Genomic DNA, 27,753 nt, shown 5'->3' with positions numbered 1-27,753 from the left:
CCTGCAAGTTACTATATCTAAAATAATTAATGCAGATATGACCTTTTTAAACATTTTAATAAATACCGATAGATGGCTTGTGCCTTTTTAACTAGAAATATCTTTTGCTTATTACAGTCAGAGAAGGATTTCAGACCTACAGACAAATACTTATGTAGTTTCACTTGTGCAGCTGTTGTAGTAAATAGAGAGAAAAATGTTTCATTTTAACATACTTCCTGAAGTTCTTACTAATTACTGGAACTGAGAAGCTGCTCTAATTTACATCAGTGGAACAAAAGGAAAAGAAAAGTTTGAGATATGACTAAAAGTAGTGTTTGAAGTACCGGATGCTGTGGCTTATAGTCCCAAAGCTCCATTAGCACCGCTTAAATGCTTCAACTTAATCTATTATTGGTGTTTGCATTCTGCTTCTACCTAAATATCTTAGTCACAACTGAGAGCTACTGAACCATACGTGGAGCAAAGAGGATGTAGTCCTTTGAAGAGTTTACAACCTAAAAGACAAAACGTATAAAAAGACGCCTGAGCAGATGTTCATTAAGCGCAGATATACAGGACACAGTATTAGGATTTCTCTGTTGTCTTAATGACTCTCTTTCCCCACTATACTGTTCTAGCTCATACACTTTTTTTTTTTTTTTTTTTGTAAGAGCTGATATCAGTCGAAACAAAGCCTGATACTAGTTCTACCGCATGTCAGAAGGAAGGTTTATAGGTCCCTGAACCCTTCCAGCGACAGTGGTGAGCACGAAGCAGATCACTAAAATCTACTTAGTGCTTAAAAAAATTTGGGCTGACTGCCAGAGCCGGAGTTGCTGAGAAGAGGCAGTAACAGGAGGGAGAGGGAAAGTGAGAAGGCAGCGACAGGAGTGCTGGGAATGAATGAGAAGAGGTTACAATAGAGTTTAGTAGGCAACTGGAGTGAAGTTCAACTCCCAAATCCCCGAAAACTATCGGAAAAGGTAATTGTCCCGACGGCCACAAGGCTGGCGATAGTACTTGTGGTGCAAGTGGTTTTAGTTCTGTTGTGAAGTCTCATCTTGATGAGCTGTGGGCTGGGTTCCAGTGGCTTAACGTCTTCCCTTCTGGTCCGTTGCTGAAGCAGACATGAGGTGGTTGATCTCTCGATTACTGTGCTAATGGTCCAGTAATATCTTGCAGTTCTCCGCTACCTGCGAGTTCATCGGAGCATGATGATGCAGCCTTCGTCCTGTGGACCAGATGCTGCAGCAAGTCCATAAGCAAAGGCTTAAAGTTCTCTTGTATCGCGGAGTAATTTCTGATTCTCGTCAGTTAGCAGTTCTTGATTAGACTCCTGTATTTGCTCTTTAGGGTTTTCATGAAGCTTAACACATAATCTAAATCCCTTTTAAGACTCTTAATTGTGCAGATGGCTTTGCACATACTAGTTTTATCCCATGTGATTAGTGAAGAATTTCTCGAAAAACATTCCTCCCCAAAATCTTATGGCTACCTTCAGCGTGGCAGCTGCAAGCAAGCCTGTCTGTCTTTTTAAATGATTCATTCTGTTAAAGGAAAAGACATATTCAGATGCAGGTGTTTTTGTGTCTGTACACACACGTTTGAAAGAGCAGGCTTTTAAAATGGATTTGGTTAGAGCTTTTCAGGTGTTTCAGATACGCTTAATTATTTCCTATTTTTAAGAAACTATCTAAAGCCTCAAAGCTTGTAAGAGATGAGCCTCTCCTTGGAAAACATGATTGTGATTATATATTCCTTGATGAAGGATACAGGAAAATAAGTCACCCTTGCTTTTGAAGCACTATGTGCATCGTGTATATAAAAATTTTAATTGCTGCATGACTTTCTGAAATTGTCTGAAAAACTTAATCTACTTTGTTTAAATTATATTTTTAATGAATTCAAGTACAGTTCTTAAGTCAGGAATTAATGGAATTGGGCTCCTAAATTTTATGTGAAGTGCATACCCCATTATGCCTGATAAGAAGAATCTTGTTATGCTGTCAAAATATGAGCAATTAGCCTGCTAGTCTTTAGGAAATAAAATAAAATAAAAAAAAAAACCAAACCCAAAACAACAACAACAAAAAAAAAAACCCAAACCACAACCCTCAGCAAGTGAATGAAATGTATTCTACATAAATGTTTAAGACCAAACAGTGGACTTGATTCCTACAATTTAGATGTGGTTTAACATCCCTTTCGTCTCTTTTTCTCCTCTTGTCAAATCTCTGAGATAAGCAGAAATGGGTAAACCAAAGCATATGATTTCTAAATTAAGTAATTAAGTTTCTTCGGCATAGTAGTATAATATCCTATAATATCCTTTTTTTTTTTTTTTTTTTTTCCCCCACAGATACTTTCAGTAGAACAGACGTTCAGAAACTGAAGTCCTTACTCTTGATTCCCTGGTATCAAGGACTCATCAGGCACCATCTTCAGTCTGTTTCTTCAGTATTTTTAGCCAAGCAGAGGGAGAGCTTTCTTCAGCACTTGTCCATCCGTCTCAGCTGAACTTGACTTCTCTACTGGTTTTTCTGATATTACAAATGCCTAAGAACAGCAAGGTAGTGAAAAGAGAACTAGATGATGAGGTCATTGAGTCAGTTAAGGACCTTCTCTCTAACGAAGACTCTTCAGATGATGCCTTTAAGAAGAGTGAACTTATGGTTGATGATCAGGAAGAAAAAGATGTGGATGTTGAAGAAGGCTCAGATGTAGAAGACGAAAGACCCGCTTGGAACAGCAAACTCCAATATATTCTGGCACAAGTTGGATTTTCTGTGGGATTGGGGAACGTGTGGCGATTCCCGTATCTGTGTCAGAAAAATGGTGGAGGTAAGTCTTGTGATAGCTAGTTGTAGCTAAATGATGCAACTAACCTTTCAGATTTCAACGTTAGCAGAGATATCCACAGTAAAACCTGCTCCAGCATGTCAGATTTTCCTTTTAATTTCTGCCAGAGCCTATGAGGAAAGCTCCATATTCTCTTTATTTAGAGGCACACATATGTTAAAGTAAGTAGCAGATTCTTCTAAGATTCCATTTTATCATTTTAGGGGAGAGAGTTCTTGATATGACCTCAACTAGTCCTCAAACTAGTGGCTAAGCAAAACGCCTATTTATGGAGGGCTTGCATTATTTAGGACCTGGCTGTTGTTGTGCTAAAGTGTTCTTTTTAGTTCTCAGACAATAAATCAAGGCATTAAATCTGCATCCACTTTAAAGACCAAAGCGGTATTCGATCTTTAGTATTTGGCAGTACTAAGCCTCACGCCTTCACTTGTTAATTGCTTTTAGCTCTTAGGCCATTTGATGACGATTTACTTTCTGCAAGAACAACAAAACACTGTAGGAGTGAAAAGGATTTTTTGGTTGGTTTTTTTTTTTTTTTTTACTGATAAAGGGAATGCACCTGTTTTGTGCTGTTGTTATTTAGGCAAATGGTTAACTATATGAGTTACCTTTCCCTTAAAACGATAACATTGAGCTGTTTAGCTGTCCGTCTATGGTCTTGAGTGTAGTATGAAGTATGAGGCTGGACACCTTCCTTCCTCTGTGAATGCAGGATTAGTGTTTTATCCTATGCTATACTGTCCCCTACTGTACTACATTAATGCACGTCCTGTTGTAGCTAATTACTTAGCTGAATTCAAAACAAACCCGTCACCTTTTAGGATACAAAAAGTGAATCTGTACTACAGAATAGAAAATAAAGAACAACTTTTTATTCATGCTGGATTTTAAAAGTTGAAAGACAAAACTGTTATAACTGAGGAGCTTAGACATGAGCCTAGAATGTAATCAGAGTATAATTCTGTACTTTATTTGTTTTCCCGCGGTAACTTCAAGCAGTAAAAAAGGAGGTAATGCTTTCAAATACTTCATCTCCAGGATAAAGTCTAAATTTTTTACATCTAGTTATTGTAAGATTGTTTTCACTCTCATTTAACTTCCTTTTTTTTTCTCCTTTATTATGGAGAGAAAGCCATTAAATGGTTGATTTAGTGATTTGTGTGGAATCTAAAATTTTCCTCATCTGTAACTGTAGAAAACACGTTGATTGCAGTTTCTCAAAAAACATAGCTTTTCAGTGGATGGAAATCTCATCTAGTCTACCAGACATAGTATAGAATTGACACGTATCACTTCTAGTTGAAAAAATGAATACATTTGCTAATTAACTATTTTTAAAACAAACTAATTCATAGTTAAAGGCGTAGCTATTAAAATGTTTATATTCTGTATCATTTCATACAAAGTATGGTGTCAATATGTAGTCTCAAGGATAATGCATGACAGAGGTTTGTTATGTGTAGTTGTGCCCCTGTTGAAAGTCTGTGTTTAATGTAGTTAGTTACTAATTTTGCAAGCCCGTTGGATTTTCCTTCGAACCAACAGAAAAGATCTGTTGGTATGCTCCTTAGGCTGTTGGTTTCATACCATCAGGCGCTGTTAAAGTTACTGTGCGAGTGAGTGTAAATTTAATTCAGTTCAAATGTAAATGTATTAGATTAATGAATAATTTAACATTTTAGACCAGCCTTCAGGGATTATGAAACTTCATTAATCAAACTTGAAAAAAAAATATATATGGAGGAATTTCAGGTTGAAATTAAATGTTTTCCCCTGTGCTGTGATTGCAGGAACTTGGATGTGTAACATAGTCTGTGGAGACATAATGTTTTCTGCACATGGCTGAGACAAGAATGTATTTGGCTTTTAACAATAATTTTGCACCATTTTAGCAAAGTGCAACCTTCAGAACAACAGAGAAAAACAAGTGCTCATTAGAGCTAAAGCTTTCTTGGTTTTCGGGTTAACCATAATGCAAGACGGAGAAGGTGAAACAAAACACTGAAATGTGTAAAGTACATTGGTGCCTGTATATGTGTGTGCAGATGGACAGATAATTCTCACAAGTGGGTGAAAAAATAGGGGGAGGGAGTGAAAAGTTCAAAACGCACGGTAAAAAAAACCTGCACATATTTTATATGGGGTTCCAGTTTTCTACTACATATGTTATTTCATATATGTTTCATTCTAGGTAAAATTAGAGTGGTTTTATGCAACCTATTCTAAATATCGGTATCAGAACTGTTCTGTAGTCTTTTGCTGAGAAAGCTTTACTACAACTACCTGTTGAAGTCTCTGAGTATAGGGTAAACAGCCTTCCTGTGGGTTTTCATTAGAAGTGTTTCAGTGAAGCATATGGCTAGGTCTCCACCTTGAGTTTTGTCCAAACGCTTTCCATTTTCTTCCCTATATTTAAAGAACTTATGTCTGGCAAATACCATCAGGCGAGGGGAGTATATTGAAAAGTGGTAAACCAATAAATATACTTCAAATTTAAACCAAAAAGAAATAAAAAACATAGTTACTCATTAGTTTCCTTCACAGGTTTCTTCCAACATTGAGTGGTCCAAAGCCACCAGTAAAAGAGAAGGCAAATCCTAACTGTGTAGTAATCTTAATTTTGTCTTTTTTTTTTAAACTTCTGTGACAAGAGCGACAAACCCAACAAAATAAATGTAGAAGAGACACAGACAAGTTAGCCCAAATACATGTATGTTATTAGAGGATTTTGTGGAGAAAAACTTGGGTGTTTACCGCCCTGTTTTCTAGAGAGATTTGGTTTGGTTATGGCTATGGCCTGTGGTACACCAACACTCCTGACTTCAGAGCTCTGTACTGCTGCAGTGAGGTATCTGTGATACCATCTTTAAAGGTAACTTGGGTATCACTGCGCTGCACTGATACTGGGACATCCATAGGTATCTTTCCAATCTCTGTTTCTGGGTCTGGTCTGTAACACCAAAACAACTTCCTTCACTTTATTTCTTGTGATCCTTTCACAGTTTTTCCTGTTGCTTTAGTTCATATAAACGCCTAAATATTTAGAGTAATAGCTGGTATTTTTTTTTTTATGCTCAGCTAAGTTACAGCTAGAGTGGGTAGCTCTTTGCTGGCTTTCACACTTGTCTCTTTCCCAGAAAAAAGTGTGTTGTGAGAGTTGGAAGAAGTGGCTAGTACACAAACTGAGACAAACTTTGATCCACATTGGGGATGTAGCTGTAATGCAGGAAGTATCGAGAGAAGTAAAAGAGGCTGGGAGGAGACTCAGAGTACTCAAAGGTGCTCATTTCTTTGACTTGGGACATGAGGGAGGGCCCAAAGAAGTTTTAGGCTCTGCAAATGGGGGGCTGAAGGTGTTCAGTAGAGTTTTGAGGAACTGGCTGTAGATATCTCTGCCTCCTTCACCTCTGTCCTCACCACAGGTCCTCCTTACCCCTGGTGGGCAGTGCCCAGTCCCCGTCTGGCACTTAAAGTACCTCTTCCACTCTTTGCAGCCTAACAGCTAAAAATAGCTGTTTCTTCCTTGCTGCCTCACAAAGGCGGTTTGCATTGGAGCTGGGTATGCTCTAACTTAGCTTTCGTGGTTTTTATATTTATTTTATATTTATCATTTTTACACTACACAGTTTATATATTACTCTTTTACTATATAAAGACAAATATGTGTGTTTGTTTAGCTAGGCACGGTTCCTTTATAACTATTTCGTAACCTATGTTAGCATGTAGTAGGTTCGGAGCTGCCTCAGCTTCCGATGATTGATGGCGAGCCTTAATAATAAACCACTCGGGTCTACCCAGTCTTGCCGTGAGGCTAATAAATAGCGACAAACTAGACCTATATTTTCCTGCTGCTCATTGCTATCATCTGGTGAGTAGTTGCACACCTTTCAATTTTTTCAAACAAAGGAAATATTGAAAGTTTTTTTTTCTGTTTGGTTGTCATTTTCCTTTAGGATTAGCAGAAGTGAAATGGTACTTTCACGTATTAGAAGTAACAAAAGCAAACTAAATTAGCTGTTCTGCTAGAATAAGTGATATTTGAGTGAGTGTTATTATGAAGACAAGCGAACGTAGTTATCTAAGAGGTGCTTCTAGTGTTGCAGGTGTTACTGGGAGTCTACAAAGTACTCCACAGCCAAAGATTTTGTGTTGCGTTTTCATGAGCATTACCTTCATTTTTGTGATAATTTTTTTTCTCTTTTTTTAAGGTCAGTCTTTTTAATAACTCTGTGACATAAAAAATCAAAAGAGCTAGTAAACCGATAAACAGATAAAAGCTGTGAGCAGCGTAGGGAAATCTCTAGCAGATTATCTTGCCATTCTGTTTTGAAAAGATTGACACGGGTAGAGTCACATCGTGAGTTTTTACAGTTAAGTAGTGTGGATTTTATTCTGAAGTATCAGCAGATTGAACAGTAAGTTCTGTGGTATTATATAAAGCACAGCAGCTATTGCTGAGAACTGCTGAGCAAATAATATGTAAACTGTTAAAGACTGAGTAGTCATTAGAAGCTACAGGCTGATTGTCTAATAGAAGCAGAATGGGAGCAAAGCAGGTATTCCCTTGTATTCCAACACTGAGTATGGATTCAGTGGCTTCATTGTTTAGCTTTTGATCAATAATTTATAGTCAGTGCCTTGAATTTGGTGACGACTTCAGTATTATTCTGTGATTTATGATTTAAACTGTACTATCAGACTTGAAATTTACTTGTACTTCAGTGTGCTGAAAATGTCTTATTTTTATTTTGCAAGTGTAATTCTTCATTAAAGCTTATTGGCTAAGGGGATTGTCATCCTTTAAGCACAGTTTTGTAAATAGGCACACCTGAACATATTTAAACTGTGAAAGACAAACGGCAGGAAGACTATCCCGTTGGTTGGATACACCGCAAACCTACTGATAAAACATAAAACCTTGTCTCAGAGTTTTCCTGATAAAAACAGTTTGTAAAATAATTTCACTTATAGGAGTGTAGTAGACTGTAAACCCATAGTGTTTTGTTGCCCACTTGTCATAACTTTGAAAATTTTAACATTCAACATTCAAAATAAGTTGATCTTCATCTGAATATCAGCTGCTCGCTAGCTTTCTATTAGTAAGTGTCCAGTAAGCTATAAGGACTGGGATGTCTCCTCAAGACAGTGGTAAAGCTCACCTTCATTGAATAAGGGTTAAATCAGACACTAGACACTTAAATTAAAAACTATCACAGCAGCAGTTGAAGCAAATCAGGAAAGTTATTAGATTTTTTTGGGTTACATCAAGAATGTCTAGGAGAAGAAAAGTTCTTCTGTAGAATCAAGATGGTAATAGTTATGTCGTCTTGCATTATTGCTTCTGAAATTATTTTCCAACTCTTTAATCGCTATGAGTCATGCCATTTCATGTTATTTCTTCCCCCCCGAGCATTTATAAGAACTTAAACCCAATGTTAATATTCCATTTCTATCAATAATGTTGCCAAGTGTAGTACATATTGTAATATCGAGAGACAATTTACCAGTTATCCCATTATGGTCCTTGGTTAAATAAAAAAATTAAGAATCCAAAGCAGTGCTGTGCACAGTATTAATGTACAAAAGATTTCAGGAACTGGTGAATCTTTGTCATTCATTCTAGTGAAGAAAGGCGAGGTATTTTTTTTAGATAAGTTTTTTTTTTTCCTTATGAAGTTGAGATGATTTTTTTTTTTTATGAAAGCCAGTGTTTAAGGCCAAAATATGCAAAAAAAAAAAAAGTGGCTTTACAGTAGAATAATTTTGAAAATGTAGGAGGGAGACCTGGGGATCCTGAACTGCACAGAATTGTAATATTCATAAGGCTGCTTAGCTGGCAGATGTAGCAGACAATATAACTAATTGTAGGATGCCGTTCAAGGCCAGCATGTGTAGTTTATTGTTCTTACTCAAATAAGAATGATCCTTATTCAATATTGTAACTCCAAGGACCCATGTTTTCATGCACTGGCAAATAAGGGACATGCTGTGCTGTTTCCATAGCGATTCTGTTCTGTGATTAAGTGAAGATGTCTTACAGTTCGTTGAAGTATCTCTAGCCTCAAGGGAAGGCTGAAACAAAATACTTTTCCAGAGGTGCTGTGGTTTCATGCTGACTATAGGGCACGGAAGCCCTTTGCAGCTGTGATACCCAGTTGTGTAATCCAGCTATGTCCAAACTACGTTGCGCTGAAAGCTCACGTGTGCACAATTTTCCATTATGCCCTTCTTTTGGGGAGGGGCACAAGAGCAGAAGAGAGCTCAGCGGGTTGGAATGATCAGAAGACCAGCGCTTGTGGTGCTCTACACAAGCCCTGCAGTACAGAGGTGAACTCTGCTGGCTACCCACGCTCAGTTCTGGGCTTGTGTCACGTATGGTGTAACGTGGCTTTAACGCCACATTTATTTAACTCATTTAGTTGACTCTTAACTGCTAAATCTTGCAACTTACGTTGATAATGCACCATAAAACACCCACCTCAGCCCAGTCTTTAAACATGTGCTTAACTTTGCAGCCTTGTGGTTAAGGTTGTGGACTGGGACACTGAAGAGCTGGGTTCAGTTCCTGCTCTAGTACAGTCATCCAGTGGGACACAGGGTAAGTCACTTAGGCCCCCATTTTTTTTGAGCTGTTTAGGCTTGTCTCTGCTCAGCTATGCAACACCTGTCTAATTAAGGCCTCGGGTATCGTTTACAGTAGTTTTATACTATTTAAAAAAGTACGTGCTGTTGGGTTTCAGTTAATTGTATGACGAAAGTTCTAAAGACAGCGATGCCAAAGCTTCTCATTTGCAATGTGAATTTACGGTATACTTCTGTCTCAGAGTTTTTGAGAGAATGCTGATGATAAATCAAGAGTATTTAATGATACTGTTTGTCTTACATATTCTTAAGGCAGGTAGTCCCCCTCATTTTGGAATGTGGTTGTTACTCTTCCTCGGTTTTCCTCCTTGTTTATTTCCTTCTGTCTCCGTTGTCTCTCTTTTCATAGTAGAAAGTAAGTCCTTTGAGTTCTTTGCTGAATGGGAATGTAGCTGCTACCTCAGTAGAAATAATACTTAAGTAGACGGTCTATCCTGTCCGATGGACCACGATGTTTGGCTCTATGAGGGAGTATCGTAACCTCGAACCCAGAGCCTGGCATAGGTTTTGACCAACTGCTGCTCAAGCAATATCATTGCATATCATATTACTATGTCATGAAAATAAGACACAAGGAGCTATCTCACTGCTAACAACAGCCTATAGACTGTGAGGTAAATAAGATTAATATTCTTTGTCTGGTCCACTGGTAGTTTTTCTTAGATTTATTTTCCTCTGTCTTTTTTTCCTACTTTTCTTAGACTCAAGACTGTAGTTACTCCATGCTTAACATCCTTATAAGATGTTTATAGTGGAAGGTGATGTCCAATTTGTGTGTATTTCGCGAAGAGCAAAATAACAAGGGGACCTCAGTAGGAGCGGATGGTACCAGAAAATCTGAGGCCTCCTGCACAGCTTAGGAAAGTTTAACTTTTCTAGAATAAACCATATGAGATAAGCTATCTACCAAGGATAGGCAAATGAGAGTGTATTTGATAGACTCCTAAAAAAGCCCTAGAAAGTTGACGCTGGAGGAAGAAACTTAAAGTAGGACTTAGCTGGACTTGAGGATAAATCCTAAAATTGGTTTCTGAACTTCGCACAGCTTCTCTCTCATCACGGAGATGAATAGCCTGATTATACGACTTAATAGCTCGGAGTCTAAGCTTCTGAGCTCTTTAGATCTTTGCTTTGTAGCTTGCTCCGACCTGCCGCGGTTTGCATCTCTCATGTGCTTTTCTTTAGCCTTACAGTGGTTGCAATCAAAGGCCGTAAACCCTTTGAGTTAGGTGACCAGCACAGTACTCTATATTGCAGCATAAGAGCCACCCATTTGAAAATCAGCTGCCACGCTGCTAATGGCTGGTGCCTAAATGTTTTGTTAGCTCCAGTCCTAAATAATCTGCAACGGCAAGGAGGAAGTTAGGCTCTGAACTTGTCAGTGCACTTAGTGTGTGGCTATATTTGCTTGCAGTTAGTTTTACTGAAATAAATGGAGATACATCCTGAAGTTAAAATTGTGTATGACCATGTCCTGGGAATAAGACCTTGAAAAAAGGAATTGTTTTACGTATACGTGTCCAAGTGAAGTAACAGTTACGTTTTCAAATATGTCTTTAAGGAGAGCCGTGAGTACTGCAAGATCTGGATCTACGATATTCCATTTCATTTCTACCTCGTGTCTCTAGTCTCTGTCGGGAGCCTGGTAGAAATGGGCTGCTAAAGTTTTCTTGCTTAGCTGGATAGAATCATTATTCTGTACATTGAGAAATCCCCTTTGTGAGCATCTGAGGTGCACATGGAGAAATCAACAGGATGGTCTTCTGAAACTGTCTAAGATTGGATGAAATTCGGAATGTTGTATGCACAGTATGTTCTGTGTTTCCTTTATAAATTCAGTCTTGCTGTTTTGGTACAAGTAAAGGTGTAGAGATTTTTAAGAAATGTTGATTCAGCTCCTGCTTGCATCACTGTATCTCTAAAAAGTTTGATCAAATGCCCAAAATTTCACACAAGCAAACGATTAGTTTAGATAATGATCAGTTTCAGTAAAATTTGCCTCAAAACGTTACAGTGCTTAAGAAATTCGATGTCTCTGGTCTTTTCGTATCCTACGAGATGTATGGCCAAGATTCAGGTAAAATTAGTCCTTGCACGTGATCGAAAAAGCTTTGCAGTGAATGACACTAATTCAAACTCAAAGCTATTAGAAGCTTTCACATTTGTTGTGTCAAGTTCCGACTTTTCTCCCTCTCGCTCTGATTTATACTTTGTTCCTTTTGTAGGTGCCTATCTTGTTCCATACTTAATCTTGCTACTGATAATAGGGATTCCACTCTTTTTCTTGGAGCTTGCTGTGGGGCAGAGGATCCGCCGAGGCAGTATTGGTGTGTGGAATTACATCAGCCCCAAACTTGGAGGAATTGGATTTGCAAGCTGCGTAGTAAGTTCTTAACGTTAATGGTGTGGTTTGCTTTCAGTCTGTATGATTTAGACTTTCCGTTTTGCTGCAGGAAAAGGCCACTGATTTGTAGCTGGGCTTTAAGGTCAGTTGACAATGTTTTGGAAGGTCTTAACTTAGTACATGAAAAAATATTAATACAGATGTGTCTGTAAAACCAGTCAACTTGTATTTTGTAATTCCTTTGAAATTAGGAACTAGGCAACAGAGTAGTCTTCTGGAATAAAAAAGCCTGTAAAAATATAGGCATTACATGATCAATACAGAGAAAAGTGAAAATTTAGAAATTGTCAGGTACTTTATAGGGTCAGCCATTTGGTTCTTATTCTGGCTTATTACAGTTTACGCTAGGTTCTGTGGCTGATGTGCAGAAATATGCAGAAGTTCAGTAGGGATTTTTTTTGCTTCTTAAAATGTAATTAATAAATGACTTTTTTGATACGTCTCTTTTTTTTTTAATAGGTATGTTTCTTTGTGGCCCTGTACTACAATGTTATTATTGGATGGAGTCTGTTTTACTTTTCCCAGTCTTTTCAGCATCCATTACCATGGGACCAGTGTCCTTTAGTTAAAAATGCATCTCATACCTGTAAGTCTATATTAATTTCTTAAACTGTTTGGTAATGTGAATAAAGCAGAGTTACATCGTAATCAAAAAATCACTTCTTGAATACGTATAGCAGATTTCATTTAACATAGCTGTGTAGGAGCTGTTTCTTTCTTTTTCTCGTCGCTTTGGTATCATTATGTTATTATTTTATTGTTTATAGTAGTATTTAAGTGCCTGCTGATTTGAGTTTTTTATCAAAGCAGACACAACCGATAATTTGTTTTCCATATATTTTCAAAATTGCGTTCAATTTCAGAGAGATACTTTTCGTAATATATGTCACAATATCAGCTGTGGGTAATCTAATCTTATGTGTGATAAATGGAATGTATGCCTTCATGTAGGCCTGCCTACTATGTAGTACTTCACTGAAAAATAAATTCTGCCTAGGACTTGGATTGACTGTGTGCGGAGGAATATATTATCCCAAAAGGGTGTTTTGAAAAGATAGACCTAGAACCTTTGACTTATAGTGGTCACTTTTTCTTTTAGAGAATGTCTTACGACTTTTTGTGAGTTTATTTTCTCAGTAAATCATGACGGCACAATTAGGAATATTGAGAATTGGTAGAACATTGTTATGAAATGTTGGGAAAATACTTCTGTGCCGAACCCGTTCTTTAACTTGCTAACATCTCTTGACAGTTGTGGAGCCCGAGTGTGAAAAAAGTTCTGCAACCACTTACTACTGGTACAGAGAAGCGCTGAACATTTCCAGCTCTCTGTCAGAGAGCGGGGGTTTAAATTGGAAGATGACTATCTGCTTGCTGGCTGCCTGGGTCATGGTATGCCTAGCCATGATCAAAGGCATTCAGTCTTCAGGCAAAGTGAGTATGCTGATCACCTGAATGACAGTGTTTGACTTTGAAACGTTTCACGACATTTTTCTTCATCACACACTCTGTTTACTCTCTCCTGAAATCTGTAGAGCAGGTTAGAAGCTGTGACTCACCCCAGTATTTGTGTAACCTCGAGCAGAGGAGCGTTAGCAGTTAAGCGTTAAAATTGGTATAGTTTTAGTGGGAATTATAGTAATTTAGTGGGATTTGAGATCTGAAGAAGAATCATTTCTGTTCTCACCCACATAACTGTTGCATGTAACTAACACAGCTTTATTGTGCAGCATAAGTCTGTGTGTTTGTGAGTGTCGAAGGAATTAGGTTTCCGCGTATGCTTACAGTATGATTGCAGTGCACCCAGGTCCTCAAGATGCCTTGCCATTTTTCTTTTTATTGTTACTGTGATTGGTATCCGTGCTTCTGTCATTAACACAGCTGCTTGTCAGGATTCTGGATTGTTTCTTTTGACTAATGACCAACCATCCCTTTGCACCTGAGCGTGCCACCTCGTCTTCTTCCCTTTCCCTGCAGCCAGCGGGACTGGCTGGTGAATGATATGTGAGCTCTGTTGATCTCAGGGGGATTTTCAGATGAAAAATAATCTGTTCTAATAGCAAAATTCTGTCTTCCTAAAAAGTTTGGCACTGAGGTGGAAATTTCTGTGACATCTTTTAGTGTATTTCAGTTAAAGAAATGACTAGCAAGTTTAGCAAGAGAATCATTTTACTAAACTTTAAAGTACAGAATAGGTTTGCTTTTCAATGATGGAGAATAAAAGATTGTATTTGATTACAGATTTTTTTTTGTTTGTTTTGGCAGTAGGTATTTCTTAGTGATTTGAATCAGTTGGTTGTCTGCTTTCCATTGACTCTTGTCTTCTCTCTTTCTGAAGACAGAATGAGTTTCTATTCATGCTGCATATCTTTACCACACTATGTACTTGAATCAAAGTGCATTTGTAAAGTGAAGCATTTCTAAAACAACCTACTTCTTTCCTTCTTGACGTCATCTCACTGAATTCGTACTGAATTTCCCTGGAAGCCCAGCAGATTGTTACTCAACACAATAGCAACTGTATTGATTTAGTACAGTACAGAATTTATTTTACAGTCATGTGATTTTGCTTTCTTCTTCAGAGCCGGGGGAATGGGCAGTGGGGAAAGCGTTCTGCAGATTTCTTAGAGCATATGATTATCTATTCGGTCATATATCCCAACAGATACTGAGTAGTGAATGAACCTATTGAAAGTAAAGTCCATAGATGTCGTGTTAAATTTCTTCTTAATGTTTTTCAGATCATGTATTTCAGTTCCCTTTTTCCTTATGTGGTACTTTTATGCTTTCTGATCAGAGGACTGCTCCTTAATGGGTCAGTGGATGGAATTCGTCACATGTTCACACCTAAGGTATGTGCTTAATTTCTGTTTGCAAGATATGAGTTTTCAGTAGCAGTTTGACCGTTTATGAGTGCTCTCATTTAAGCTTATTGCCTTCATAGAACATTTGGCCCTATTTCCATTTGTTTAAATTGCAAAATTGTTGTTGACCTCAGGCACAATGTGAAGCCCTAAGGTCCAAAGTCTCTAAGTGTTCCAAGGGTCTGTGTAGAGTTACCTCCCTTAGGTGAAGTGGTCCCAGGGTTTGATGCCTTTACAAAGTGAAGCAACTAAAAGTGCTATTTACAGGATTCAGGATGTTGAGAAAGCTACAAATACTGAGAAGAGAAGTCAATCTTAAATCATGCCATTCTCTAGGACTGAAATGCCTAGTTCTGGGATGTCACAGTGAAATGCCTTACCTTGAACGCTGTCATGGCTTTGCATAATTAACTTGTCCCTTTTGACAGAGGACAAATTTGTTCCTTTTTAGAAATAAATTAATGCTGTTTGCATAGTAACCCAAAGTAGAGGAGACCTATCTTTAGTATTAAAGTAGTGCAAGTAGTCACCACTCAAACTTCCCTTCCCATGTTTCTTACGGTTGTCATGCCCAGATAGCAGCACGTCTAAGCATACGTTTTTTACTGTCAACATTTTTACCAGGAATGTGCCTGACAGAACTTCAGATTTTATAACTGCAGAGGTGGGGAGGGGTGTTACGAATCGTTGTTTAGCCTGAAGATCTAAATTCTACCCCCACCCACCTCAAATGCTTGTGACGGTATCTGTACTACAGGAACAGCATGTTTGAGTAGTCAGAGCCGTGCTCGGGAGTGCGTGGTGCTGGGCTTCGTGTTGTGTTATGAGATGGACTCTCCAACAAGTCCATTTCACAATACGCTTGAGCAGAACAGGACCCATCTTTCAAAAATGAAAGCCGAATAAGACGATGATCAAAATCAATGCACATAGTGGCTAATGCCAGGTGACAGGGTGTTGTCAGTTGTTTTGATTGCAGGTGTTTTGAGTCTGTGGAGAGCTGTCATCCTATAGGAATGACCTTTGTTAGCTATGGCATTGTTGTTTCTGGCACTGTGACACGCAGTTGTGCTCTGCTTCGCGCCCTGTCACTGCTTTAGAGAGTTGTGGTTCTGCGGGAACTTGCAGGCTGCTCAGGCAAATTTGGGGAATCTGAGGAGCAGAGAAACGTAATGCTTGTTGGTGAAGAGGCGGTCTATAGCAGAAATGGAATGCAGACCTCTTGGAGTCATAATTTGGTTTCTCAGCCACAGTGTTAATACTTTCTTTAAAGAGAGAAGTACCACTAGAGACGGAGGGAAAATAAACGCTGAAACTCCCCTTGAATGCCAACACATCTTCGCTCTTCACTAGTTCATCTTTCATGACTGAGACCTAAAACAAGTTGCAGCTGATGTTTACTTTATAGTTACGTTGTAACTTAATTATACAGTCGTTTGAAGTGTTCAGATAAACGATCTCGAAAGAAAAATTGTTTTCAATTTCTTCTACTGGTTTCCAGTTCTACATCTCAAAATTTAAGTTGCGGTTTAAATTTGAGGTTGGGAGGCCTTCGTGTCACATATGTGACATATGTCACATACAGCATATGTGAAAATAAACCTTCAAAAGTATTTTCATCACAATCTCTGATTGTTTCTGTATTTGAGCACTAATTTGGACTGTAGGTTTGTATGAAACTACCTGAAGGAATTCAGAGCCCCCCACAGCTGTTGTTTCCATTTGCTCCATTGTGCCAACAGTTTTTTTGGACAAGAAAGCTGTAAAAAGAACCGCTAAACCAATCTAGGTTGAAAATAACCCGGGTAGACAGACACGAAAGGGGAGGGGGATACATCTTTTTAGTGTCAATTAGTTCAGCAAACGACCGGATTTTGACCACAGACGATCACAACGCATTCCCACTGAAGGGTTGTGTCAGCACAGCGGAGGACTGGCACACGTTGGTGCAGGCGTGAGAGCCCAGGGCTAATGAAGAACGGGAGAATTGCTGTGTTTGGCGTGGTTGATGAACAAAGCAGGAATTCTAAATAATAACCTTAATGAAAAACCTAAAGAAGGGTATAGGAAAAGCCCACTGAAGTCAGCTGAAATTAAACTGTGGGGTATCTGAGAACGTACTACCTTTGATGATAACCGAATGGTATACTGTAGAAAGAGAGAAGTGGTTTGACACTTAAACCATTTACAGATTTGGTAAAATCCAGATTATTCCTCGAGCTCCCTCTAGTGGAAGAGCTCTGGCATCACTCCGTGCCGCAGGCAGGTTGAACTACGTGCAGTAGCTACTTGTGCATTGTATTTGTAACAAAAATTGTAAGTCAGGGACAAGTTTATTGTCATAAACATTTTTATTTTCAAATATATTGTATTTTAGCTGTATATGAATGAATAAAGAAGATATCTCCTACCTATTTATTATAAATATTATACTTTTATGGGAAACTGGAAAATGTTTCAAAATGTTTTCATAGCAGTAGCAGATTTTTTTTTTTTTCCTCAGAGTAAGGCAGTCATTCTAATGATGCTGACATCTATGCTGATGCTTTTTAGTTTTAGTGGTTTTGATAAGCCTAGGGTTTAAAAAAATAATCACATGCAGAGATGTAAGGTCTTTCACTGTTAAATTAATGGACGCCCTGAATCAACCTGAGAAAGTCTAATGTTTAAATCTCACATGTACTTCTTTTTCATGGTTCAGTACCTAGAAGAATCTGAGATAGAGATGATGACTCATAACTTTGTAAGAAAGATATTTCTTGAAGTATGGTCATCTGAGCAATACATTTCAATTTTTTGATAAAAGGCTTAGTTGTCCCTCATACATGACCCATTTAACTTAGGGTAAATTCAAGGCATCTGGCTTAAGGGAGATTGTACTCATGGACTATACAGATTGTAGCGGCCAGCCGTTATTTCATACGTTGCATTTTGCTTTACATGTTTGCATGTAATAGGATTCCATATAAGCATGTGTATCTCGGTTACTTTTTTCCCCCAAAAGTAGCAACAAAGCAATTTTCAGCATATTTACTGCATTTATAAGAGAATTGATCGTACCAAAATACATCTTAATTCTAACAACTGTCAATACATACACTGTAAAAAAAAAAAAAAAAAAAAAAAAAAAAAAAAGCCAGTAAATACTGTTTAAAAAAAAAGAGTAAAAGATGGATGTTCTCTCTTATTTCTCAGTTTAACTAGCTACTATTTAAATTATCATATAGCTCCAGTAGTGTCTCATTGTTAAGAACATACTGTATAGCATGTTTCTCATATGGATTATATAATGTAAAATAAATAGAAATTCTGGCCCATAAGTTCAGTCAACTTCAGGTGTCACATTCAGCTTTCATTTTATCATAAAGAAAATAGATTTGTAGTGGAGTATTATAATTTTATGATGTAGGTTGTTTCCTTTTTTTTTTTTTTTCTGTTGTCTTTTCATATAATAGAAATGCATTTTATAGCTGACATATATTATATCTAATTTCAAACAGCTTGAAATAATGCTGGAGCCCAAGGTCTGGAGAGAAGCTGCTACTCAGGTGTTCTTTGCCTTAGGGCTTGGATTTGGTGGAGTCATTGCCTTTTCAAGCTACAACAAGAGAGACAACAACTGCCATTTTGATGCTGTACTGGTGTCCTTCATCAATTTTTTCACTTCTGTGCTGGCAACTTTGGTGGTGTTTGCAGTTCTGGGCTTCAAGGCCAATATCATAAATGAAAAATGTGTTATCCAGTATGAATATCCATTTCTTTTTTTTATTATTTTTATGGTATATTTAATTTATGAATTAATACAGATCATTGAGTTTGATTTCTCTGTTTCATTGTGTTTTACAGAAATTCAGAGAAGATTTTAAAACTTTTGAAAATAGGCAATCTGAGCCAGGATATGATCCCACATCATATCAATTTCTCGAGCATTACAGCAGAAGATTACAATTTAGTTTATGACATTATTCAGAAAGTTAAAGAAGAAGAGTTTGATTCTCTTGGTCTGAAATCTTGTCAAATTGAAGATGAACTTAACAAGGTGAGAGTGATAAGTAAGTCTTAAATACAGAGACTTTGAACGGATGAGTATTTGTAAGCCTGAAATAAAGTGTGACGTATACTCACACAGGGTATCAGCACAGTGTACCTGTGCGCAGTGCGCCTGTAGAGACCCATATGAAAACATGGTTCTGTGTAGGGTCACGTTCCAGCTCACCTGAGGACTTTTGGGTCTGATGTCTCAATATAGTCTTCATGATTTATAATATATTTTGATCGCTATATCGCTCTCCTCAGGAGGTTTTGAAGTTGTTTTTTAGAAGAGTTGAGCATGAGGATTTTTCCAAAGACTAAACAGAGGTGTACCGATTCAACATCTCAAACTGAAGTCTTCTGATGTTAAGATACAATTATTAAGTATAAATACCACTTCACTAGAAAGTAAAAAAGTTATCCTTTACTTATTATATAATGGCTTAATGAATACCATCCTGTTTTGAACCCTTTACAGTAAGCCAGCTTCTTAAAAGAAGAGATATTTTTCTAGCTTTTTCAGAGGGACTTCCAGTTTTAAACAATGACCTCTATGTAGTTGCACCAGTATCTGAAGCTAAAATGTCAAATTAGTGACCTAGACATTAAAAGTTCCTGTACTATTCCTGTCATGTAAATTTGAAACAAATAGATACAGAAATTAAGTCCTTTATGTACTTAATGGAGTGTATTTTGTAGCAGTCCTATATAATATCTCTCCTGAAAATTTATCGGTGAAAGAAAGGAAGAACTGTGTTGTTAATACCACATCAACTTAAAGATTCTCATCCAAATCCAGTATTTCAGTAAATAGCATTAAGTTCGCAGGTTTTGAAGAATCGCATATTAGATAGCAGCTTCCCACTCAGACTTCAAGATTTAATCAATGACATTGCATGAACACGGAGTCAGACTGTCATGCTAGGGGGGGGGAAAAACAAACCCAAAACTGTCCACGAATAATAACATGTGGATTTTTTCTCGCTGACAGGCAGTTCAAGGAACTGGTTTAGCTTTTATTGCCTTTACAGAAGCAATGACCCACTTCCCTGCTTCTCCCTTCTGGTCAGTCATGTTCTTTCTCATGTTGGTAAATTTGGGACTTGGAAGTATGTTTGGAACCATTGAAGGCATCATCACACCCATCGTCGATACCTTCAAAGTCAGGAAAGAAATTCTTACTGGTGAGTTGCACAAACTTTCTTTCTCACTAAATCACTAAGTTAAAAATTTTTTTGAGAGTACGAAGTCTTTTTTTTTTTTTTTGATGTGAAAGTTTTCAGTGCTGGCATTTTACAGAGCAGTAAATCACTGTATTATGGGCTGTACTTCCACGCGTAAGCGCATTAATATCTGCGACTAAAATCTTTTCCTGAATGCTGCAAGAGCAGGAATATCCTAGAACTTAAATTTTTATGGAGGATTTCTATTACAAGTTTCTGTATGGTCAGTCCTTCTGAGCTCTTCCAGAATACTTTCTATTCCAGCCTGGGTCACATGCCAGGAAAACAAAGGAAAAGGAAAGAATGGAAATACATGGCAAATTATGTCAAATTATTCCTAAGTGGGCCTAATGAAGTCTTGATTTATGACAAAATGTTTTTTATTTTAAAAATCAGTACAGTTACTCTCTAGAGGAATATGTTTTTCCCTGTTGAATGTGGAAAGGGCCTTAAAGATGTCTAGTCTTCTATTTATTTATTTATTTAAATGCCCGAAGCTATTTGAGGTGTAGCCTGTTCATATAGCTCTGATGGTCTTGTAGCTATTTCTCTTTTTGAGACAGAACATCAGCATGAAATGTGGAAGTTTGGTTTCTGAAAATCTTCAGGACAGCTACAAGGGACTTGATGTGTTACACACAAATTTGGATTTCGTTTCAATACCTGTGACAGAAGGGATAGAAATTGAAAAATATATGTGCTGCTTTCACATTATCTAACTCTAGGAAGGAAATAATAATATATTTTGTAAGAGTTAACCCCTGATATAGCAGAGCACTGCTCTTTCCTGGCTGCTCACCTTACCTTACTTTGGTAATAAGTAGTATTTAACAGAAAACTTTTTTTTTTTTTTTTGCTTTGCTAGACCTAAGAATAATATTCTTCATAAAGATAAATCCAACTGATTTTTCAGAAGTCCTAACCTATTGAGCACTTGTATGTTTTTTTTTTGTTTTGTTTTTATTTTAATCAGCTCTTAAATTCTTACTTGAATAACCAGTGAGACATTTGGAAATTAGCTTTTCTTCCTAGTATATATGCAAATACTGTGATATATAGTCATTACTCTGAAGTAATGGAGCATTTTACAGTAACTCCTTGTTATTGCATTTGAAAAAAGAAAACAAAACAACAACCAGCTACTACGATGAAGGAATATTCAAGAACTGCCTTTCTCTGGTAATTTTGAGTGGTACACATGCGTGATTTTTGCTAAACTCAGTTGTACTCAAAGAATTACATGTTGATGTGGTGTTTTTATAATTAACTTACAAAATTGAAATGCCTGGGTTATACTTCATGCGTTATACGTGGGATTTAACAAGCATTATGCCTGCTTAAAAAACACAAATCTTCAGTTTTTACAGAACTGTGAACACATTTGCAACTTTTTGGACTATGGTTCCAATTCAGTCCCTCTTGAGTTCAGGGAAACCAACTCGTATGCTTAAAGTTATTTTGTGTTCAAGTATTGTGCCAAGTTATGGTGACTATACCTCCCAGAGCCTTAGTTTACAACTAAAGATGTCTATTTTTGGAGAGTAATGGTAAGACACAATGGGAGAACATACGAATAACAAGGATTTCTTAATTCATATACACACTGTTCTGGTGGTCTAATACTGTTCTCAGGGTCAGTAACAAAACTCAATGTGAAAAACGAGACTCGGGTTGAGGAGACTTAATCTGTGTTCTTTTGGTTTTGTTGTCTTGCGTTAGGAGTTCACATCAATTTGAAATGATCTCTTTAATTCTAATTTTCTATTCTCTGAAAGCCATTATCACAACGGTTACTACGAAGTTGGAAAAAGTAATTGGTCTTATACCATAGATTTTAAAAAAAGTGTCATTGTCTTCCTTTTGCTAATTTAATCAATACTAATTTATTATCTGGGATTTATGCAATGGGTATATTCTGTAAGGATATTTTAGACTTTGACTCAGATTAATTTTTACCTGATTTTAGAATGCTTAGGTGTATCCTCAGTGTAAGTCCTCAGTTGGGGGGTGGGTGGGAAGGGCACTTCAAATGGGCGAATGGGTCTTACTGGTGCTCAGCTGACAATAGATTTCACAGTTTATTGAAATTTCACTTATTTTATGACTACTTAAGCATTCAGTCCTATTCTCGATGAATTTAGTAGGAAAAAGTCACATCAAGATTCATTACACGGGATCAGGCATTCAAGAAATATATTTCGGGTTGTTCCTAAACAGAAGAAAGGGCAGAAATGTTGTTGCTTAGTGCATAGGTATGTTTAGATAGATCCTAATAGAAGTTCATGCTGTGAATTATCTAGGGAAGGCCTGTTTATTTTTTAGAATCATGGTCTGAAACTTTGGTCCTTTTCACTTCCAAATTCCAAAAAGTGATCTAGTGACCAAGTAACATGATGAATGATGTTTAGCTTAGCAGTTCCGTTTATTTTAGCCTTGAATTAAAAATTAAAAGATTAATGAGAAATAGTCACTTGATTAATCAGGACTGCTGTAATACGGCAATTACAGTAATTACTTCTAATCTCATAACTTTTCTGTAGTGAGCAGGTAGGACTCCTAACCTTCTTGAAATTGAGACACATATTTTCCCCCCCCCCCCCCCCCCAAAAAAAAAGTTATCAACTTTGATTATGTGAAATACCGCGCTAAAGTGTATCTTTGCTATTTCAAACTCTTTATTTCATTTTTTTTTTTGTCTATGGAACTTTGTTATAATTACAGTTCACGTTTCTGTCCTTTATTCCAGTGATTTGCTGCTTGGTAGCATTTTTTATTGGACTGATCTTTGTGCAGCGCTCTGGAAATTATTTTGTGACGATGTTTGATGACTACTCAGCTACTCTGCCCCTGCTTATTGTGGTCATTTTGGAGAACATTGCAGTCACCCGAATTTATGGAATAGACAAGTAAGTGAAGGAAATGCGTTTCACTGTCCATATCAACAGTGTTCATCACAATAGTTATTACTGTCTTAATTATATTGCACAAAGTGTTTGTGATGCACACATAAATACAGGTAAGTAGAAAGTGGGTCAATCTGGACATGAATCTAGTTTGTTTTTAAGAACAGGTTTGGAGCAAGGGATGCTGCACTACACTGTCCTGATGAAACCCAAAAAGCAATTGCAACAGAAACAAAGAGAGGAGAATGCAGTAAAAGAGGTAGAATTAGAGAGATGGAAAGGAGCCTGGATATGCAAGTATGATGAAATTATATAGAAATAAGACAAAAAGAGAAAGGCTTCAAGAAATAATAACCATTGTCTAAGCAGCAGATGAGGATGAGTATTCTGAAGAGATCTGCAGTATTGCAGGCAGCCTGAGAGAGGACCAAAGCAAACTCTAATGACAGTAACAATAAGATAGTTTCAGTTTATGAGCTAGTTTTAGTTTGGGGAATTGTAGCAATTAATTGTCCTTTGCATTAGTTGTGAGAGAGGAAACAAAGGAAACGATAGCAAAGAACAGGGTCAAAACTTACTTGAAAACAGCACAGTTGACAATGAAGTTAAGTGATCTTCTATCAGTGATGGTTGAAAAGACCATCAACTCCCTCTGTGTTTTTTTTATGTCTTACGACAGAAATCACCAGAATGTGTTTTAAGGAATAGAAGAGCTCGTAATAAAAATAACTCATGCCATCCACAGATAAAACAGCGTATGCTATACTAGCACGTTGAAGTAATTTAAACATCTGCGTTTCCTTTGAATGTACAAAGGGTGGCACAGAATGGGTGGTTTTTCATTTGAGTTTTCACTTGTTCAATCTGAGTAATCAGCCAGGGCCTCGCCATAATGAAATAAAACTATAATAAGAAAATTTAATTTTATGGTTTCCAGACATTGTTTCTGGTCTGCGCAAGTAGTGCCTGGTATACTTACTCATCAAGGAAGAATTCCCACTTGGGCCACACGTATAATTCTATAATTGATCACATAGACACGAAAACACCATGTAGATGTTTTTACACATGCAAATAAAAGATGAAGCAGATGACCTGGGTACCACGTTTGTAATGTCCAGTCAGGTAGAGTTCCACTGTGAAGGGAGGTAGACGTGCCAAAAGTCAGCAAGTTGCCTGTGAGGAAGTTGGTGTTTAGGAATAGCTAAAATATGGTAATACTTTGCTTCTGAATCGGAGTGCAGTTGATTCATGTTTTCAGAAAGGGTTCTGACAGGATGTAGTGAAAAGTTAACAGCCAAATTTCTCATTCATAACGGCCCCCTGAACCTCCCTCTGGAGTATTCCTAATGTTTCTTCTGATGTATATTTCTCCAGAATATCCTTCTTCAGGAACATAGCAGCAACAGGCCAGAATCAACAACCACAGGTTGTCATTGGCTGCGATAGCACCAAGAGGTCATAATCATAGATGAAGATCCATGTGTACGTCTTAGTAGACACATTGTCTTTGATCAGACAGGAAAAACCCCAAACCATTGCATCCAAAGGGATTACAGCCAGAGGGCAGGAAAAAAGACAACAAGTGAATCCCTGGAGTCAAGAAGGAAAACCGGCTATGCTGGAATCTGTGCTAAAGGAGCTTGGTAGCTTTTAAAAGAGCATAAGCAGGATGGAGATGATAAAAGACTTTAAAGTGAAAAGAATAGATTTATTTTTAACTGGATGAAGAATTGGAGATCCCAGAAAGAAAAGGCCATCTATAGAGGGCACAAACTGTTTGTAAATTCAGCTTCTTTTTAGCAATGTGTTTGATTGCAGTGTAAACAAAGGATAGAACACCCCAAACTGTAGAGTTCCAAAAAATTTTGAGAGTTCATATGACAGTAGCTTCACATGTGTAACAGCTTTGAAAACGTATTTATTGCTATAAGAGCTTTTTTGAGACACTCATTTCAAAAGGAAGTGGGACCACAAGGGAGTTAAAACAGAATTGGTGCTTGTGCGCACTCCAAAAGAATTAACTCTAAAAATATTCTCTTTTTCTACTGGCTCTGGAACTGCATGCTCCTCCGTTAAGAATACAAAAATAAGAGTTTTGTTCATATCATAACTTGCAATTTTGAGGCGCAAGGAGGCAGATTTAAAACTTCACAAAGTTTTATTTCAGCAACTTATATGATGCAAACCATAGCTTATGCATGAAATTATTTTTTTTACACTGCAGCACACATGTGGGTTTGAAATTAATTTTGCAGAATCTCTAAGATGTGCTGGTTTTTATGTCCTCAAAAGTAATGACACATGCCTCAGTAATGACACATACCCAGTAGACGATATAAGAAGATGTAAAAAAGAATCTTATAAAAGAAAGGTGAGCTTAAATATCTTTCCAGCACAGCCCAGCAAGCAGTTTACTGTGTCACCGCACTGTGTAGCGATTCCTTCTGTTCATCTGCTCTGAAGTAGTAATACAAGCTCTATTTTCCAGCCCATCAGGTAATCTAAACTGCAGCCATTTCTCTGCACGCAGTGTGTCTGTTCCCTCAAATTAGGTGCTACCTGTTAATTATAGTGCTTGAAATCTCAGTGTACGCACTAAGAATAACCTTTTATTCCCTTCACAGATTTATGGAGGATCTGAAGGATATGCTTGGGTTCTCTCCAAGCCAGTATTATTACTACATGTGGAAGTATGTTTCGCCTTTAGTATTGTTGTGTTTGCTGGTAGCTAGCATTGTCCAAATGGGATTAAGTCCTCCTGGCTACAATGCCTGGATTGAAGATATGGTATGTATATGACAGATGCCATCACCATCATAATTATCCCATCTGAAGTATTTCAGAAGTACACGAAAAGACAAAAAAATTGCAATTAGAAATTCAAAATCAGTATAAATAATGACATAGTTGTTTTTATCTCAAGTAACATTAACGTGAACCCAACCATTTTTTTAATTTTAGAGTAGTTCTGCTTTAAAATATAACTGCTTGACATGAACTTTCGTGCTTTTTGGGACTTTTAGTTTGTTGATGTATGTTGAAGAAATTCTTAAGGCTGGGAGAAGTCCACTTTCATTAAATTTTATTTTACTGCAGAAAATAGTTGGGTGATAACACTGAATAAATCATTTCAGATATCACATCAATTTTTATGTGGAATTTAATATTGAGATTAGCCATGTCATACATTTTCCCCTTTGGGAACACATATCACATCGTAGGTAACAGTTGCATCAAAACCTGTCTCTAATAAGAATGTTTGATTTGTAAAAAAAACAAACTTGTCTGTGTAAACAGCAGAGTCAGTGCCGTGCGTTGGCTCCAAAAAGAGGTCCAGTCAAGGTAACTCCTGAGAGCTCTGCTAGCTTGTAGGCTCGTCAGTCCTCAGCTGTTTCTACAGGCTTGTCGTACGAAATATAGGGAGAGTAAAATGTCGGAGAAATTAATCTTGGGGACATTTCTGAATGGACGATTGTCCAAATTAGCCAATGGAAAAAATTAACAGCAAAGACAGGTAAAGTGATTGGCTTTACTACAGGCAACCATTACTGCTTTCTTGGGATTCGCAGAAAAACTCTCTTGTTACGTTTGATTCTTGCCCTCAAAAATTAGAATGAGAAATACCTTAGAATGCCAGACGTGCCATTCCTTTTCGTGTATAAAATTAAATGTTAATTGAGCTACCAGGCCAATTGAGTCTGTTGGCCAGTGATTCCTGGATGCAGTAGAGGTGTGGGGTTGCAGTCACTGCCCCAGGAAGTGTGTTATCCTTTACATGAAGTTTATGCAGAGAGGAACAATTCCGCAGGGTGATCTGAGACAGTCCCTGTGTAGACCAGCTATTCGCTTACAGAACAAGGACTCGTTTTGCAGGCACAGTTAGAGGTACCACTGCACACTTGTATGTTCTGAACATCCTTTAAAGGATCAGGGAACAACTACAGCCAAATGGAGCAGAAAGCCTAATGTGAAAATCTTGGTTTGGGTTCTGCTAGAGTGCTCAGAGCATCTCAGAAACTGTGTGATGCTGTTTCGGTCCTACCCACCGGCAGCGAGATGGCAATCCTACATCTTGATGACTGTTCAGATTTGAGCTGTGTAGTGGTGCCCACAGGGTGGGTGCAAGGTGACGAAAAGATGAGCATGTGTTTGAAAACTGCGGGCCTTGGTGAGGACTGCAGGTTTGCTCGTTTTGAGTAAAGATGTATTAATAGTTTTTCTCTTGAATTGCTCAGGCTACGGAAGAGTTCCACAGCTATCCGACGTGGGGAATGATAGTCTGTATATCTCTGATGGTGTTGGCCATACTGCCAGTCCCAATAGTCTTCATGGTACGTCGTTGCAACCTTATCGACGACAGCTCTGGTAGTTTGGCATCTGTGTCCTACAAAAGAGGCCGGATAATAAAGGAACCTGTTAACCTGGAGGGAGATAATACAAGTCTGATTCATGGGAAGAGCCCAAGTGAAGTGCCGTCTCCAAATTTTGGCAAAAACATATATCGAAAACAGACTGGATCACCAACTCTGGACACCGCTCCAAATGGACGTTATGGTATTGGTTACCTGATGGCAGATATGCCCGATATGCCGGAGTCTGATTTGTAACTGCAGGAAAAAAAAAATTGCTGTTTGTTTCTCCTTTCTTACTGATCATGGCTCTCCTGCGAGAAGTGGTCAGCTTCACTTCCTAGGGTGCGATCTCAGGTACTCCATAGTGACAGTCTTTAAAATGTCATGACTGTACACACAGGTTGAGAAAACTCCCTTTGGATTAATTCTCTGGGTTTTCATTTGCACTGAAGGGAGCACATTCAAAATTGATGGCAGCCTGCATCTGCC

At 37.7% G+C, this 27,753-nt stretch overlaps 1 protein-coding gene across 1 annotated transcript; it reads left to right on the top strand.

Moving 5' to 3' along the window:
• Window positions 1-2,534: 2,534 nt before the first annotated feature.
• SLC6A15 (solute carrier family 6 member 15) lies at window positions 2,535-27,519 on the top strand (the record flags this gene model as incomplete). Its single annotated transcript, XM_082479794.1, has 11 exons — window positions 2,535-2,823; window positions 11,709-11,866; window positions 12,347-12,473; window positions 13,140-13,321; window positions 14,629-14,739; window positions 18,252-18,493; window positions 18,598-18,790; window positions 19,775-19,967; window positions 22,753-22,912; window positions 25,537-25,699; window positions 27,148-27,519. The coding sequence occupies 11 exons, from the start codon at window positions 2,535-2,537 to the stop codon at window positions 27,517-27,519; spliced, it is 2,190 nt and encodes a 729-aa protein (XP_082335920.1).
• Window positions 27,520-27,753: the final 234 nt, after the last annotated feature.

This window comes from Vanellus vanellus (genome assembly GCF_965231255.1).
Source record: "Vanellus vanellus genome assembly, chromosome: 1".
Lineage (NCBI taxonomy): Eukaryota > Metazoa > Chordata > Aves > Charadriiformes > Charadriidae > Vanellus > Vanellus vanellus.
Note: the sequence above shows the minus strand (reverse complement) of the source record. Positions and strands in the feature narration are given on the sequence as shown.